The 17,134-nt window shown below is 37.1% G+C and overlaps 1 protein-coding gene across 6 annotated transcripts in view; it reads left to right on the plus strand.

The window, feature by feature from the left end:
- PPP1R13B (protein phosphatase 1 regulatory subunit 13B) overlaps positions 1–17,134 on the plus strand; it is a 69,636-nt gene that overhangs the window by 48,597 nt on the left and 3,905 nt on the right. For 4 of the 6 annotated variants that reach the window (XM_083863260.1, XM_083863264.1, XM_083863265.1 and 1 more), the window contains 11 exons: positions 2,823–2,924; positions 3,954–4,128; positions 4,500–4,696; positions 6,386–6,550; positions 7,345–7,525; positions 9,206–9,361; positions 12,117–12,286; positions 13,099–13,600; positions 14,120–14,886; positions 16,442–16,579; positions 16,657–16,790. In XM_083863260.1, the coding sequence (XP_083719386.1) occupies positions 2,823–2,924; positions 3,954–4,128; positions 4,500–4,696; positions 6,386–6,550; positions 7,345–7,525; positions 9,206–9,361; positions 12,117–12,286; positions 13,099–13,600; positions 14,120–14,886; positions 16,442–16,579; positions 16,657–16,790 (2,687 nt within the window). The remainder of the gene's footprint in view (positions 1–2,822; positions 2,925–3,953; positions 4,129–4,499; positions 4,697–6,385; positions 6,551–7,344; positions 7,526–9,205; positions 9,362–12,116; positions 12,287–13,098; positions 13,601–14,119; positions 14,887–16,441; positions 16,580–16,656; positions 16,791–17,134) is intronic. The other 2 variants (XM_083863261.1, XM_083863262.1) reach the window with 2 other exon arrangements.

Consider the following 17,134-nt stretch of genomic DNA (forward strand, 5'->3'; position numbering starts at 1 on the left):
TCTGAGCTCTTTGATTAGACTGGGTTGGGGGAGTTTTGTTAGTTTCTGATGCTTTTACAAAGCAGTTTCTTATGGTTATTGTGCATTCCAGATTACATTTTCCATTTAGAAAATCTTTAATTTTCATGTGATGAAATGGTATTTTTACTTTTAAATGCTCACAATTCTTATACAGATACCACTTTTTGAGTCTGGATATATTTTAACAAGATTACTTAGTAGAATAAAACATCTCTATGTTTCTTGGACAGTATTATACTCAAAATTTCTGCTGGAAATACAGGAGCTATCAATGTTTTTAACTTCAACTGGCAATTAAAGCAGAAAGGAAGCTTTGGGAAAACTATGCATCGTCTGATGCAAGTTGCACGTTTCTGAAAAAGCACATATATGTATTGAGAAAATACTATTAATTCACACACAGTCCCCTTTTAACTTCTAAAATCAGTGATCCAGAGGGAAGCCTTCATGCCATTCTGAGCCCCTTGTAAGAACTGCCTGCAAATGTAGAAGTTTATTTTTTTTCTGGCAATTGGTTATGCCAGCTGAAGTCAGCAGAGCCTGAATGTGTTTTGGGAGCAGCATCTGGTTTTCTGTTTTGTTTTCTTGTCTCAAGCCCATTTTGGTTTGTGAATGGCACTTGGAGAAGCTTCTTTACTTTCTTAGCCAATTAGTGCCTTTCAGTCAGTAATTAATAATAAAATGTCTCTCTCGGTGGCACAAGTGCGTACAAGTTACTTGACCTGAAAAAATATTGGGAAGTTCTCTTCTCTGCATAAGTCATGCCAATAAAAAAAGTACACACTAGTAAGTTCTATTTTTTCCATGTGTTGAAATAGAAAATTAGTATCTTGAGTGGACTTCACCTCTTTTAACTACTTCTCTAAGTAAGAGGAATTTCAGTTGTCATTTCCAGTAAGCATTATGATTTCACTTCATCACTTAGTCAGTGGGAAATGTTCAAACAGGGACCATAACTTTATCTAGATAAACATTTTAGCTGTCATGTCTGTATCATGTGTCCAGGATGTAGCAGCTTTGAAAGTTAGTGATCCAAATCTGGCTCATTTTAATGATTGACCTTGAAGTGTGTGTCTCACTTGAAGAATTATATGCAGCAACATGAAATATTAATTCAGGTAGAAAAAAATATAGTTCAGTTACTCTAAAGACAAATAGTATTTTCCTTTCCTAAATGAAGCTTAAAGAAGCAGTTCTGTATTGTCCATTGGTTGGAGACTGATACTTATGTAGGAGTTTGATGTTGAAATATGAAAAAAGCCGTTCAAAGTGGCTGAGATAAGGTGGTGTCAAAAAGCTGTTTCTGAGAGTTAAGTACAAGTACTGCAGGCATCACTGGGCATCAGTAGGGTGGGTCCAGAAAAGCAGAGCAGCTGAATCAGTTTTCCTATGGGATCAGGTGTGATTAGATCCATAATCTGATGTGAGATAGATTTTGGGCACTGGGAGGTTATTTCTGTTTGGGGTGGGTTTTTTTCTGTATGTCAGTAAAATGTTCAAACCTCATTCCATTTTATAAGCATTTGAAACAGTATTATTTATCAATATATCCAAAATATTTAATTATCTTTTTCGCCAGTATTGACTCTATTGGGGGTAGCAAGTGATGTAGTTTTTATTTGGTTTCCTAGTAGTGTGGTCATGTAATTTGGTGAAAAAATTACATTGTTTACTGGATTATTAGAGTGCAGTAGTCCAGCCTTTACATTGATCTAATAAATTAACTGAATTACGTGTAAATACTTTGAAACAGATGTTGGGCTATTTTGAAGTTTGCAGCATAATTTTTCAAATACTGGTGTTTTCTTTCTGTGGAAATTATGAAGTTGTGGTTAAACCCTGCAATTCTAAGGTTATGAGTTTTGGTTTTCTGAGTAGCAATGTCAGCTTCTGGAATTTTTCTTGATACATTGCACTCTCTTTCTTGTGATTGCATACAAAAGGAATGATTGAAGTAATTTAGTGCATAAATGTAAATCATATTTGTTGATAGAATTATGGATATACTGAAACAATGTGCTCATTTTTTAAAACACATGAGATTTAGTCACACACATGGTATGAATTTTTAAGAATTTTCACCATTTGTGTCTCTATCCTAATTTTGTAGCTTGTATTAGTTTCAAAATGCAAAAGGAGGGAGAAAGCCCTGCTAATACTCTGCATTTCTTTCAAAGTAATAGTGACTTACTTATCTGAAGGGGATCAGCTTTACTTCTCTTCACTCGTACAGACTGTTTTTCACTGATCCTTACCCTAAATGGTCCAAATATATCAGAATTTTCACCATCTTTGAATATGAGCTTAGTTACCCTTTATCTAAGGGTTCTCATGTGGTCTTGTCCTGTTCTAGGTAAATAACGTGAACCAGCAGTTTAAGCTGCCGAGGCAGTTATGCTGAAAATATTAGGAAAGGAAAGCAGCTTCAGATTCCCCTGCTGCCTAAAATAGCTGCTTGCTTGTGTGTTATCATGTGTGCCTTACCAGGGCTGTGTGCCAGTGCTACCAAACATCTGAACCAAGAGGAGTTAAATGTAGGATAAGGACTCTTTTTTTCTCTTCCTGTTTTGTCTCTTAGTGTTCTCATCTCTATCTGCTTTTTTCTTTTTCTGCCCCTGTGGTCTGTGTCCCTCCTTTCTGCTCTGATATTCCTTAGTTTTTCACAGGTGCCCATTGTTCATCTTTCTCTGAGGATTTGGGAGGGGCCCTTGGCCTTCCTCTGAGGAGTTTGGGTTTAGGTTGTTTGGTCAGAATGCCCTGATACACATGGACACATTCATGGAACATTTTCTGTTCTGCAGGTTGGGAACCCACGTGTTGAGCTCACTCTTTCTGAACTGCAAGATATGGCTGCCCGACAACAGCAACAGATTGAAAATCAACAGCAAATGTTGGTTGCTAAGGTAATAATTATATACAGACCAATTTTTTTCAATATATGCAAGCATAAGTTTCGTGGATAGAAAAAAACACACTAAGTAATTTCAGTTAAGATCAAGAAATTGCTTGAGAAATACATCATTTGTCGAGAATAATCTTTGCTTGGGCAGTGCACAGTCTTTTGGCATAAATACTGCTAAAACAACCTATGTCATGTGTCTTTATAAAAAATATTGTTAGGGTTTGTTTATCTCTCTGTTGTGGCCCCCTTCATGATCTGTGGTAGAACAGGCTCAACTCCCATGCTCATCTTAGTGGCTTATTCACTCCAGTACAGTAACAGTGGTGTGAGATGAGAATATGCCAAATCCTTAAAAATTTATGTATTGCATTTCTAAGTCTCAGAGACAGAAGACCCTAAGTATGTTTGCAGAGTTGGGAGGGGGCTTAATGATTTTGACGTTGTTGATGTTGTTTGAAGTATTATGCAGCATGCCTTTGATGCTTGGAGTAACTAGGAATCAACCTACTATTCTTGATGGAAATAATACTAAAAAAAAAAATATTTTCCCTAGTGTGCCCAGCAGAAGAACTATTATTTAGTGGAACATTTTCTTACAGCAGGTCATCTTGTTTAAAATAGTCTGTTGGACATACTTTGTCATCTTTGGGAAGCTGGGTAATGGCACTGGAAATTTATTTTGCCAAAAGCAAGAAAACTGTTAATAGTGGCAGAAAACAAATGCCGGAGGAAGCATCACAGATGTATTTGAATGAGCATTCAGGCTAGGGCTGTATTCACATATCTATGTAAATATGGTATTTTTTAGTCTAAAAAATGAATCTTGAATCTGCTCTAAAACAGATTTTCAACTTGATGTTCAAGAGGTTTTTTTTCTAGGATTGCTACATATTTCAAGAAAATACCATGTTTTCTGGTTTGTGGGAGTAGAAAACCTGGTCAAAATGATAGGGTTTTCTAAGTTGATGTGTTGTGTTTTTTAAAATAAATGGGTGACAGATATCTCTTGTTTAAAATCCCCTCTTGTCAGGAACAACGTTTGCGTTACCTGAAGCAGCAAGAACGTCGCCAGCAGCAGTCTGTTTCTGAGAGTGAAAAGCTTCAAAAACTTAAAGAACGTGTTGAAACCCAAGAGACAAAGCTGAAAAAAATCCGTGCCATGAGAGGGCAAGTGGACTACAGCAAGATGATGAACGGCAATTTGTGTATGTGGAATTCTTAATTGATTTAATTTACTGTACACTGCATCACTAGCAAATAATGCTGTATTGTAAGTCAGTGTAGCATTGGAGCAGGTTTTCAAATATTTTTTGTTTTATGGAGGTTCTGTGTTTCCATGAAATTTGTATACGACAGAACCTTTTGTTAGTTTTACATAGTCAAACATAAAGTCAGAGTAAGTCTGTTCTCTAACTATCAGAAGATATTATGACTGTTAGCAAATTTGCAATACAAATATTTTATATGTATTTTGTAAAGCCAGTGTGGTGTGTTTATTAGTACTTGTAGAATTAAAAAATTAACAATTTCTGCTTTATTTAATCGTTTTTTGTTATTTTTATCTTGTTAATTTTAGCAACTGAAATTGAGCATATAAGTGCCATGTTCCAGGAAAAGCAGCAGGAGCTGCAGGCTGCAGTGTTAAAAGTGGATCAACTCACTCAGCAACTGGAGGACTTAAGGAAAGGGAAGCTGAATGGGTTTCAGTCTTACAATGGACAAATGACAGGGCCTGCAGCAGTAGAATTAAAAAAGTTGTATCAAGAGCTACAGGTAAGTGAACAGAAAGATGCTATTTGAATTACAACTGTAGATTTTAAAAGTTTTATTACTGCTCTTGTGAGTACCAATTTGGTTTTGTTACACCTCATAAAAGCAGTGTGTTGGAATGCTCTTAAATGTGTGAGGTTGTAGTTGGCATACAACCTTTTTTCAGAACGAACTTCATTAGCTTTAAAGACTATTTCGTTTTGTTGTACATGTAATGATACAAAGTGTGCAAGTGTTTTAAAGGGCATTTCTCAGCCCCTAATACTGAAAGTCCACATAATTTATTATTTGTTTTAATCTCTCTCAAAAAATTTTTGTGAAACTAATTTTGGTACTTTTATATCTTGCACTGATCTGGGTATAGCAAGCTCACTTAGATGTCATCTTAACTTGGAGACATGACTGTAATTTTAAAAGTATATTGTAAAAATATAGCTATATTGTCTGGTGTGAATAAACAAAATACATAGGAATTAAATAACACATTTTAATGGAGTGATCAAAAATGCAAGCTGCACTATATTCCCTGTACTAGATAGTGCAACACAGTTGCAGTATATTCACACAGTATTCCCTGCATCAATATTGTATATCTCCTGCAAGAAGATTGTTATATCTAGAGTGTAGTTCTCACAGGAGTATTTAAGTATCCAGTTTACACTGAAATTTTGTCAAAGTGTGTGCTAATGTATCAGAATTTTGAGGGCTTTTTAAAATTTACTTATGTGCATTATTGTAACCAAGGTAACAGCTCTAACATGTTTAATATTTTAAAATTAATTTAAATCTCAAAATTAGTCTAGTTTATTTAGATGAGAAAATACAGCATAGAAATTAATCAATCCTGGTTTTATGCATTAGGAATAAGTGTCCTTTTCTTCTCTTTTCCCCTTCCCCATTTATACAAGGCATATCTGCCTTTGAGTATTTCTAAGTGCAAAGATGCTCAATAGGTGAAGATTTCTTTTTTGTGCTTCACAACAATCCCATATGTGTTTGTCAAGACTTAAATTTGCCTCAGGTGTTTCTGCTTGTCACATTAGCATGGAAATCAGAACACTGAGACAATGTCTGAGTTATTGAAGGTGTGAAAAAATGGCAATAGCAAAGCAAGAGAAATAATTATAAAGAGTGTCATGGTTGATTTAAACCATAAACTCATAATCTACTGGAAAACTGCTGTGAAGGTTTCAGTTTAATCCTTGTGCAGAGAGGAATTTCTGTGCCCAGTCCCTGCACTAGCAATTCAGTTACCCCCCTCTTCCAGACATCACCAAGTCTCATGTGGAACTGGAAACAGAATCAATAGTACAATTTCTGTTACAAGTTTTGTATCACTTAGTTTTTGTGATAGACAAACTGTCTTGGGTAAGCATAACTTTAAACAAACGTTTTCTGTGATTTAGTTCTTCACAGTAGAATTTTCTGAAATGTCTTTCTGCCTAATTCCTCAGTCCATTTTCTATAAATGGGATGCAGTCTGTATGTATTTAATAGGCATCCACTAGTTCTTTTTGGATATTTTTTCACTATTTTCTTGACAGGATGTGTGTAAGCGTAAATTAGAGACAGATCAAACTGTCGATCCAAATTCCTTTGGTTTTTTTTTAACACTGCATAAAAAAACAACTTGCCAAGAGACAGAATGAGAACTGTCCTAACAAGTGGGATTTTTTTGTTTTTGTTTTGAAGATCCGTAACAGGCTTAACCAGGAGCAGAACTCCAAGCTCCAGCAGCAGAAAGAGCTCCTAAACAAACGCAATATGGAGGTGGCCATGATGGACAAGCGAATCAACGAGCTGCGCGAACGACTGTACAAGAAAAAAGTTGAGGCACGTCAAAAAGAAAACATTCCTGTAAGATAAACTGTTAAAAGGGCCACACTTCAGTTTATCAAGGGCCTGTAAAAACTACATAGACTCTCACTTTTCCCCACTCAAGTAATGCAGCTATCTATGATAAAAGTAGCAAGTCTCTTACTACTATCTTAAGGTTTCTCATAGATATCCAAAAAGTGTAAGACAGAATATGTTTCCTTTCATCTTTCTTTATGGCACAGACAATACTATATTAAAACTCAGAAAAGTTTCTATTTTTAGGAAGGAAAGTATGACTCTGTGCTACGTGTTTAAAAGCATGAATGCATTAAAAATTGGGCTTTTAAAAATACTTATCTTCCAGTATGGAAAATAGATAAAAAATATCAACAATTTGATAAAGTTAGGCTTGATAGTTGTCTGGAGCTTCAAAAAGATTTTAAGAGATGAATTCTGGTATTTCCTAGATGGAGGTATTGCTTTGAAAAAACCTAACACAAACATATTTGATCATCTAAGAACTTGTTTTAGACCATTCGCTTGAGAAAGGCACAGTGAAAGAGGTATTACATAAATAAAGGCATCTACAAGAGATGTATGTGCTGTGACTAAGAAATTTTATTTTTGAGGCATTGATTTTAAGGAATAAAATTTGTGCTTTCTACTACCTTTTTTTTCTCTTTTTGTAGAAGCATAGAGTATGATAACTTAATTATTAAGGTGTCCTAGCCACAGTGCATGGTTCTAGATAATTAAGTTTAGACCACCCTGTTCATGGGGCAAGGTCTAGATGAAATGGACATTCACGTTTCAATTTGTCTGATCATTTCCAGTTGAATCGTATTAATGGAACTTCATCGCCCCAGTCATCCCTGAGTGCCTCAGGAAGGGTGGCAGCAGTAGGACCTTACATCCAAGTTCCAAGTGCTGGCACTTATGCTGTACCAGTAGATCCAGTTAAGCCACAGTCTCTCACCATTGCTCCTAACTCAACACATGGAAGATCAAAATCTGGTAAGTACTTGTGTGATGTTTATTAATGCACAGGGTTTGAAAAGGGGCAATAAAGAAAAGGAGTAATCTTAGGAGACCCAGTGTCAGCATAATTGGTGTAGGGGAGGAGGCAAGTTTCAGATGTGTTAATACTGTTCTGTGAATTGGACATCTGTCATTTGATCTGTGGCATTTTTGCTTCTTTCCATGAATTTTTCTTACGAAATGTTTTTTCAAAAATTACTGGTACATCCCTAAAAGGAGCTTGTTTTCTTCACAGATTCTGTGTTGTGTCTTTAATAGCTTTTTCAATTAGTTTGTGTGTTTGCATATAATAATGAAATCAACTTTGTTGAAAACTGCTTTATAAATAACTATTTACAGTATGTTGCTTTTTGTCAAGTAAAACAAAGCTAGTGAGTTAATAATAATATTTCTCAGAAGGAGACTAAATAGTAAAATAGAATAAAACTATGACAGATTTTTGCTCCATCTGAGATGCAGGAATTTGTGGTCCTTGAAGAATTTCTGAAATGGAATAACCATAACATTGATGCTGTTTACTTGTTTCTGGCCTATTTAGTGAAGAAGCTGCCCCTCCAGAACTCTCCAGAACTTTGTGTTTGAAATTGGCTCCCATGTCTCCCATCATTTATAATTCCATCTACAATATAAAATAGAATTATTATTTAATTTGTGTTAGAGACTGAAGGAAGCAGTTCATATATGTGCCTTAAGTTCTCAATTCTAGCAAATCTCATCTGTCTGCTCATACCTTAGAAAAATCAGAATTCTTAAGAAATTATAAACTAGGAAAATATACATAATACAAATAAAAATGCACAATCCCACTGATCTAACCATAGGACTTATTTTACCTGGTCTCCTAGGAGAGATCAAAAAGGGGATAAGGCATGACTAGGAAGACCAAAGCTGCTGCAATACTCACATACATTCAAGTACTTGAAACTGAATATTCCAGCAAAATTTGCATCATGCTTTCCAGATTGGGAGGAAGAGATGGAGAGATGACAATCTGAACCTCTCTGTAGGAAAGAATGCCCCCCCTGCCCCCCAAAACCCCAAGGTCAGGAAGTAAAACTGGCCAAACAGAATTTTAAAAAAATACTCCAGTCTTTGCCTTGGATAATAGTGATTTAGCAATACTTTTAGTCAGCTAAAAGTATTCAAAATCTTTACAAACTCCATCACTGTGGTTTTATGGAAAAGTCTCAAGAACATGGAATGACTTAATTGTGGGGTTAAGGTACAGATTTACAACAGATTTTGTTTTCAGATTTGTGGATCCTTCTTCAACATATGGAAAAGGACAGTTCCTAACTTTTAAGTTTACCAACTAAAAACCACAATTTCGTAATATCAATCTCCCAAAATATATATACCCACTTCTAGAACCTACCTCGGGACTTCTAATATTATAAAAGTAATTATTCTGCCTTAAGACTGACTTTGTATTTATTATTTTGAATGAAGTTCTGTAAAATAGATTTATGTAAGGACAAGCATATATACTCCCAGGAAGAAAAGAAATTGAGAATTTATTTCAACTGTCATGCTTTTATTTCTCATTATCTGAGTGTTCCTGTTCTAATGTTCTCCATTGTCATTGTTATAATTTTTCCACCACTTTTTTTTCTTTCTTTTTCTGTGTAACTGGATCTGCCTTGGTGCGTCCGGTAGAGACAGACTGTGGGTGTGTGAAAAAATCTCCAGACACCTGGAAGGTTTCTGATTTAGACATAATAGTGGATCCTATTCTGTCACCTCCCACTTCTCTTCAGTCTGCTGTTCACAATGTCATCCGCCTGGCACCTACTCTGTTTGACACCCAGCACTGTGAGTCCGTAGAAGATCTCTAGCTAGCTAAGAACTCAGTTTTTAATATGGTCATCTGAGCTCTTGCACACAGATGCATATTAAACAGCATCTTTAGAACTCGTGTTGTGGTCTGGCATGTAGAGGATGCTGTTGAAATGTAAATTGGTTGAGAAGTTGCTTTTCATCTTTGAAGGAAACAGGTTTGCAGCAAATTCATCCCAGGAGTAGTGGAGTAGTGTACCAGGGGTAAATTTTCTTCTCTGAAGAACCTCAAAGTTTTTTCTAAATGTTAGAAATTTCTGGCAATCGCTAAAGCATGTTTTAGTATATTTTAGATTGGATAGATGTATAAAATACAGGCTTAGTTTGAGTTACTTTGTGGGAAACTTGAAGTTTCCATGTTGCACTGACCCCAGAGTTGGGATAAAAGCTCACTCTGTCCAAGTCAATACCCAGTCTTGCTGCCTTCCATTGAACTTGGAGCATGCTTCAGTTGCTATAGTAAATATCCTGGATCCAGACCTACAAAAATTTTAGGTGAAGTCAGAGAAAATGCACAAAACTTTTTTTGTGTCTGTGTGTCACTGTCCTATTCATGTAAATGCACAATGGCCTGGTGAGAGCTGAGATACACTGGGTGTTACATTTATAGGCACAGGCAAGAGGGTGCATTTGGAGGGGAAGATGGAGCCAGGTGGCTGAGGGGGTGGCTGAGAGCAGGAGCTGGGGTGGCCTTGTCAGGAGGATGTTGGCATCAGATCCCCCTAGACCAGGTTGCTCAAAGCCTCATCCAGCCTGGCCTTGAACAGGGATGGGGATCCCCTTCAGGGGTGGGACATCCACAACTTCTCTGAACAACTTGGGCCACTGACTACTCCCCTCACAGTATAGGTCAGAGAGAGAGTCTGAATTTACTTCCAGTCTGTTACCTCAGAGCTTGGGGATAAACATGCTGATTATGATAAGTTTTTGTGCATCTGTCTTTCTAATAGAAAAGTGTTGAATTTGCAGGTAAGATGTTTAAACTTGTCATGTCTTTTGCTGTTTCTGTAAGTGCTTTCCTCATAACTAAATTTACAAATCCAGATGCTTTCATGTTTAGCATGAATCAGTTGTAACACCTTTCACTGATCTTCCAAGCAAAGGTTTTACTGAACTGTAACTTTAGTGGAGGTACAGAATGTCTTGTGTATTTTGTACAGTAAGCATTAATTCAGTGCATAGTTGGGAAAATTGCCATTATGTAGAGACTAAGTGCTTAGACACCTCCTTGCTCTCTTTAATCTCTTGATAACCAGATGATTAGAAGCAGTAACAAACAAAACCCGTAACATTTTCAGCTCTTGGATAATGCCAATATTAAAGCTGGGCTTCATTGCTTTATTTCCTGACAGTTTGCAAGTGTGAAAAGTGATTTCTGGACTATATACTGCATTGTCTGTGTAAAAATATGCAAGTGTTAATCCTGTTTTGAGAGATACTCAACAAAGACAGTAAAGCTCGTGGATAGCAAATAGAGTGGTGATGGAAAATTCAGTGTCATTAGAATGCTCCTATGCAGCTTATTTTGAGACTATCTACTATACTAGACAGAGAATTCTAGAAATAGCCCTGCTGATTCTATTTTCTAGAGGGTTAGAACTGAAATACAAAACTTGGCCTCTACATTCCTGATTTTCATTTGATATTGTATTACTGCAAGGTCCAGAAATCTCATTGAATCTCCACACATGCCAAATCCCTCTCCATTTAGGTGCTATCCTGTAGTAAAGTCAATTACGTGTTACACATCACCATCACTGATTTAAGTGCTCTACTACAACAATTACAAGCCATATGGATGGAGGAATGATCTCCAGTCTCCTTACAGGAAGAGATTCCTGAAATTTAATCTTGTAAAGGCAAATCAAATCCTTAGGATCTAACATTGGATCTATTTAGTTACTATAAACCATATCCCGTATCTAATTCTTAGGCTACTTAAACTCTTTTACTTACTTAGTGAACTGAAACTAAATAGTCTCACACAGTTAATAAAGTAACATCAATGCACCTAGGATTTCATTAAGGATTTGTTGCCTTAGCTTACGTGCAGCTATGCATGATTTTTTGCATATGATGAAGATAAAAGCCCATGACTTGTGCCTTGACACTGAGTTAAAGTTGTCAGCTGACTTCATAAATTTATTTAATATTTTATCTCTGGGACAATTCTAATCGGGTGAGTATGTTGAGGAAAAACAAAAGGTGAGTTAACCACCACTTCCAGCAAAGGAATGTATGCTTTTGTTCCACCCTGCTGTTGAAAGGAGTTTTTATATCCTGTTATGGGTGAATGAATCTGGTAACCATAGTTTAAATTTGGAGTAAGTCCACTCAGGGCTTACATAGACTTAACATTTAGTGTAATTTGACAGTACCTCTGGATAGTACCCAAAGAATTGTGTTGATGAAGTGTTTCTGTATGATTTGCTACTCTGAATTTGCTTGCCTTCTAATAGCAGAATATGCAACACTCAAGCCAAAATTTTAATCACATTTTTTCTATAGAAATTTTCAATGCAATTTCAGTGTTACAGGGTAGTGAACAGCACATTCTATGCAGTGATTTGGCTTTCAGTATTGATTTCTGAATCAAATATTAATAATTTCTTACTTCTACAATAAAACTAATCCCACTGTAATCTAAATTGTTTTATTTCACATGTTGTTTTGCTTATTTGCAATGCTAGTATGGATTATCTTAAATCTAGTATTTTTGTCTGTTTTCAAGCTAATGATGGAAATTGGCCGATACTTAAACAGAGCTCAGCCCCTGTGGTAAAACCCCCTCAGATCTCCAACACAGACTGGAAAGAGTCGAGCATGGATACTGCTTTAAAACAAGGGACGATATCCAGCCAGCCTTTGCCAACTTCAGTATTAGGAAGTACTGATAAGCTGGTGGGTTTCATCTGTGACATATTTATAGATCTGCTTTGCTGAAACTGTGAACCTTTGACTTTCATAGCTGAACTCACTTCAAGTAGATAAACATTCTGTTTCCCTGCTGCTGTTTATTTTAAAAGTCATAATGAAAATTACCTTTGTATTTCTTCCATTTGTTTCTGGTTTTATCACATTAAAATGTTGGGGTTTGTTTCAAGTTCAGTACTTCGTATTCCTTCCTATTCTTTTACATATCTAATCTCCCCTCTTGGCTTCTCCAAATCCTCTCCCCCTCCTTCATGTTTTTCTAATTCATATCTTGTTAGTCTTTTTCCTTTGTATAGATTACAGCTTTTTCAATGTACTCTTTTTCTCATAAAAAATCTCAAAAAATAATTAAATCTATCCTTAAGTGAGTCCACTAGTGATATCTGTCTGCACTGTTGTGCTAGTACTTTATGAATTCTTCAACACTATAATCCCTAAAGAATAAGGACTTGGTGTCAACTGTGTTATCAACTAGACACTGAGATCTGGAACCTAGAACAAGTTATTCAGGCTTTGCATGTATGCAAATAGTTTTGAATTGATACGAATGTGTTACAGATGAAGGTGCCTTTAAACAGTGGCCTTTGTCTGAGGTATGATGAGATCCTCCAATAAACTCAGGTAGAATCATATCTAGCGATAGAGGTACACAAATTGTTTATGTTGACTCCTTTGTTGTCCCACAAGATTGCTTGTATGGTATGTTGAAAGAGGGATGTTCTTGCTCAGAAGTACTTTATTTAATTAAATGATATATATTATTTATTGTTCTTACACAGGGTCTTGACCTGGGGAAGGTGCCACCAACAGTTCCTGGTGTAAGCAAGCAGTTGCCTCAGAACTATGGGACCTATCCAAGCCCAGTTCCCTTAGGAACAGGTTCTACAAACTCTCTAGAAAGAAGGAAGGATGGCAGCCTGCCCAGACCTGGCACCAGTATAGCAAATCGGCAAAGGCCGGTTCCGCTCCCGCCGCCCAGCAATGTGCACCAGCCCAGCTCTTCACAGCAGATCCAGCAGAGAATTTCTGTCCCTCCCAGCCCCACATATCAACCCTCTGGCCCTCCCTTGTTCCCAGGAGGAGAGGGCAGGCCAGAACTGCCTTTGACTGTGGCAATCAGACCTTTTCTTGCTGATAAAGGATCCAGACCTCAGTCTCCCAGAAAAGGGCCACAGACAGTGAACTCCAGTTCCATCTACTCAGTGTATCTTCAGCAAGCGACACCACCAAAGAATTACCAACAAGCTGTGTACAATACTTTAAATAAGTCGGTAAAAGCAGGTAGAATATATTTTCTTTGTTTTTTCTTTGAAATACATTAAGATCTACTTGTTTGGCTTGGCTGACTTCCCATATCAGTTTGGAAAACTTGTCTAAATCTGTGAGGAAATTTTTGTGTATGCAGCATAGCAGCAAAATCATTCAATATAGTTTTGAGGTTATCAATAAGTATGCATTGATTTTCCTTTTCTTTTAAAACAAGATGCAATTGGAACAATATAGCGTGGATACTTTACCAATACTTTATAAATAAGTTGAAAAACAGTGTCTAGATAAGAGAGTTTTTCTCCTCTGTTTTCTAATGGAAGAGAAAAAACATTCCAGATGCTACTTGTAGCTTGTAATTATAAGAAGCATCAGCATCACCAACAGGTATTTATTTCTGCTTAATAGTCCCCAGAACAATTTTTTTGTTGTTTCTGTATTAGTGTCAAACAAGTAGCAATAGTTTACTTATAAATATTTTATTATGCAATTTAAGAACAGCTCTTCACTGTTTTCCATCTTCCTTTCCTTCAGTTTATGGAAAGCCTGTATTACAGTCCGGTTCAACGTCTCCCTCACCCTTGCCATTCCTTCACGGCTCTTTGCCTGCCCAGTCTCCCTCACAGCCACAATCTCAGCCTCAGACCGAGGTCACTGAAAAAGATCAAGAGCTGGAAAATGCTCCACCACCCAGTGAAAACAGCAATGTGGAAAACATTCCCCGTCCTCTCAGTCCCACTAAGCTGACCCCTATTGTGCACTCGCCCCTCCGGTATCAGAGCGATGCTGACCTCGAGGCTCTGAGGAGGAAACTGGCCAACGCTCCGAGGCCGTTAAAGAAACGCAGCTCCATCACCGAGCCAGAGGGCCCCAGTGGACCCAATATACAAAAATTATTGTATCAGCGCTTTAACACCCTGGCTGGAGGGATAGAAGGTGCTCCTTTCTATCAGCCAAGCAATCCACAGGACTTCATAGGCAACTTAGCTGACGTTGATAACGGGAACGCCAGCACCAATGGCAATATTGAAGAACCGATCCCCGTGCAACCTACAGTTCCTGTCCCTGATGAACCACCCCCTTCATCAGATGCCAATGATAATGAGTTACCTTCTCCTGCTACTGAGGAGCTGATAAGCACTGAAACCACAAATCAAACATCTGAGACAACTGAAGACAACAACAACAATCTTGCTATAGTTCCTTCTACTGAGCAGTCACCCAGTCCCACGCCAGAGGTCAGTTCTCCAGCAGAAGATGAAGCTCCTTTGCCACCTGCTCTTCCTCCTCCACTTCCTGCAGTAAGTTACAAAGCAAAAGAACAACTTTGTGAGCTACAGAATTAGCTTTGTGCTTAAGCATAACTAGAATATGGTAAGCTTGTGCTCAGCAGTGTCTTTGCACTTAAAGTCTCATGATATTAAAAGGAAAGAAAACCAGAGGGAGTTCCAGGGAGAATTCTGATGGATTCATTTCTTTACTACTCTAACTGCTTAATAAGGAAAATATGCAAACAGGTAACGGGAGGTTGTATATGTATTTTTCAGCTTTTTGGAGGTTCTTGTTGTAGAACTAATTCTGGAATTAGAGATTCCATTTTTTTTTTTTAATTTGTCTAATCTTTCAGAGATAGCTTACCCTTAGTTTCATACAAATAGTTATGTCAGTGGGAAGCTTTTTAATTTGCAGGCAAGCTGAAATAGCTGTTCTGGAGAAACTACACTCCTTTTGCCCTCTCAGAGGAGATGGACCAAGGCTAACTCCAGTAGCAGCACAGCTGGCTCCTGATAACAGAAATGTTCTTCTATGGGCTTGTCACATACTTTGAATTGCTTCTGAAGTCCATCTTCCAGTTGCACTAGAATCTTTTAAATACTTGCCATTACCAAAGTCTACCACATTTGGAGAACTGAAAAATACAGAAAAAAATGGATTTTATTCTTTATTGTTGTAATATCACTCACTCTGAAACCAAGGTCCATCTTCACTTTTAGATTCAGGTAGGAACCTTGCATTCCTCTGAGAATTCAACTGCAGTGTGCACAGGGCTTTGTATGATTTTCCATGAGCCTAAGGGCCAGGATACTTCTGGGAAAATTGGATATGCTAGCAGCTAATATTATTAATAATGTGAAGGGTTTATTTTCCAAACTGAAATAGCCATAATCCTATTTAGGACCGTAAGTGAAAACAGATCCTGCAGAGCTAGAGACTAAAAGCATTCTATAAAAGCTATAGTTAATAATAGATTATTTTTCCCCTAGAAAGTGACAAGGACACATGTAAGAGATTCAGAATATTCTCAAAACACATTTAAATGTGCTTCAGATCTTGAAAATGCTGCTTCTGATAACACCTGCTAGAATATCACATAAAATAGCTTCATGTTCTGTATTTTTTGTTCCTCCAACAAAACTCCCAACTTGCCAGGCCTGACCTTCAACAGAGACTCCTGCTAATTCAAGGCATTGATTCCTCTAAGTACAGACTCTGGCTTAATTGTGTGGTGCTTTCCAGGCTAAGCAAAAGTTTGCACAGTGTCTCAGATAATCCGCTGGTAATATGCAGAGCTTCTATTAGATACAATTAAGATGATGATGGTTAAAACACTGACTTAAGTACTCCATTCCTTGTACTCATTATCTTTAATTAGAAGCTTTGAAATTATATTGGCTTGCTTTTTCATTTTTTAACTGCATAAAATGTAGTCATGTATCAAGCCTTTTATTTAGAGACTTTCAAACAGAAATGATTGCATAGTTCTAAATATCATTTAAGGAAGAGAGATTCATAAATTAATCGTTTTTCTACTTCTACAACCTGAAATGATGCCTTCCAACCTTCATCTCTACTCAGACAAAACGAACCAACTTGAAGAAACCCAACTCAGAAAGAACAGGCCATGGTTTGAGAGTGAAGTTCAATCCCTTGGCTCTCCTCCTAGACGCTTCTTTGGAGGGTGAATTTGATCTGGTACAACGAATCATATATGAGGTAAGCATTTAAACAATGGCAACCTTATCCAGTATTCAGGAAAAAGAAGGTGCTGAACTGTTTTATGTTTTCAACAGGTTGATGATCCCAGTAAACCAAATGATGAAGGCATTACACCTTTGCATAATGCAGTGTGTGCTGGTCATCACCACATTGTGAAGTTCCTACTTGATTTTGGTGTAAATGTAAATGCAGCAGATAGTGATGGGTGGTAAGTGTCAAGATTTTTAACCTGCTGTCTGGGAGAAGCACCATTTAGATGCACATTGAAAATTTAGTTGAGAGCTGTTTTAAAAACAATTTCCTTCTGTTTTATCCCCAGCAAATGAGTACTCTCCAAGCTGTAGGTGGAGATGAACTCAAATGCAAGGTTACAGCGTGTTCAGCTCCTGAGCAAGCACACTTAAACCATAAATTAGATTATAGTTTGTGATAATTAGTGGTAGAGTTGCATTTCTTGTTCAGATGCTGAAATAATTAAACTATAAATAACAAATGGCAAAAGTTTATTTGCTTAAGTTTATCATAGATCCCACTACAGATGTTGATGTTCTT

The sequence above is a fragment of the Zosterops lateralis genome, assembly GCF_965231275.1.
Source record: "Zosterops lateralis genome assembly, chromosome: 6".
Taxonomy (NCBI): domain Eukaryota; kingdom Metazoa; phylum Chordata; class Aves; order Passeriformes; family Zosteropidae; genus Zosterops; species Zosterops lateralis.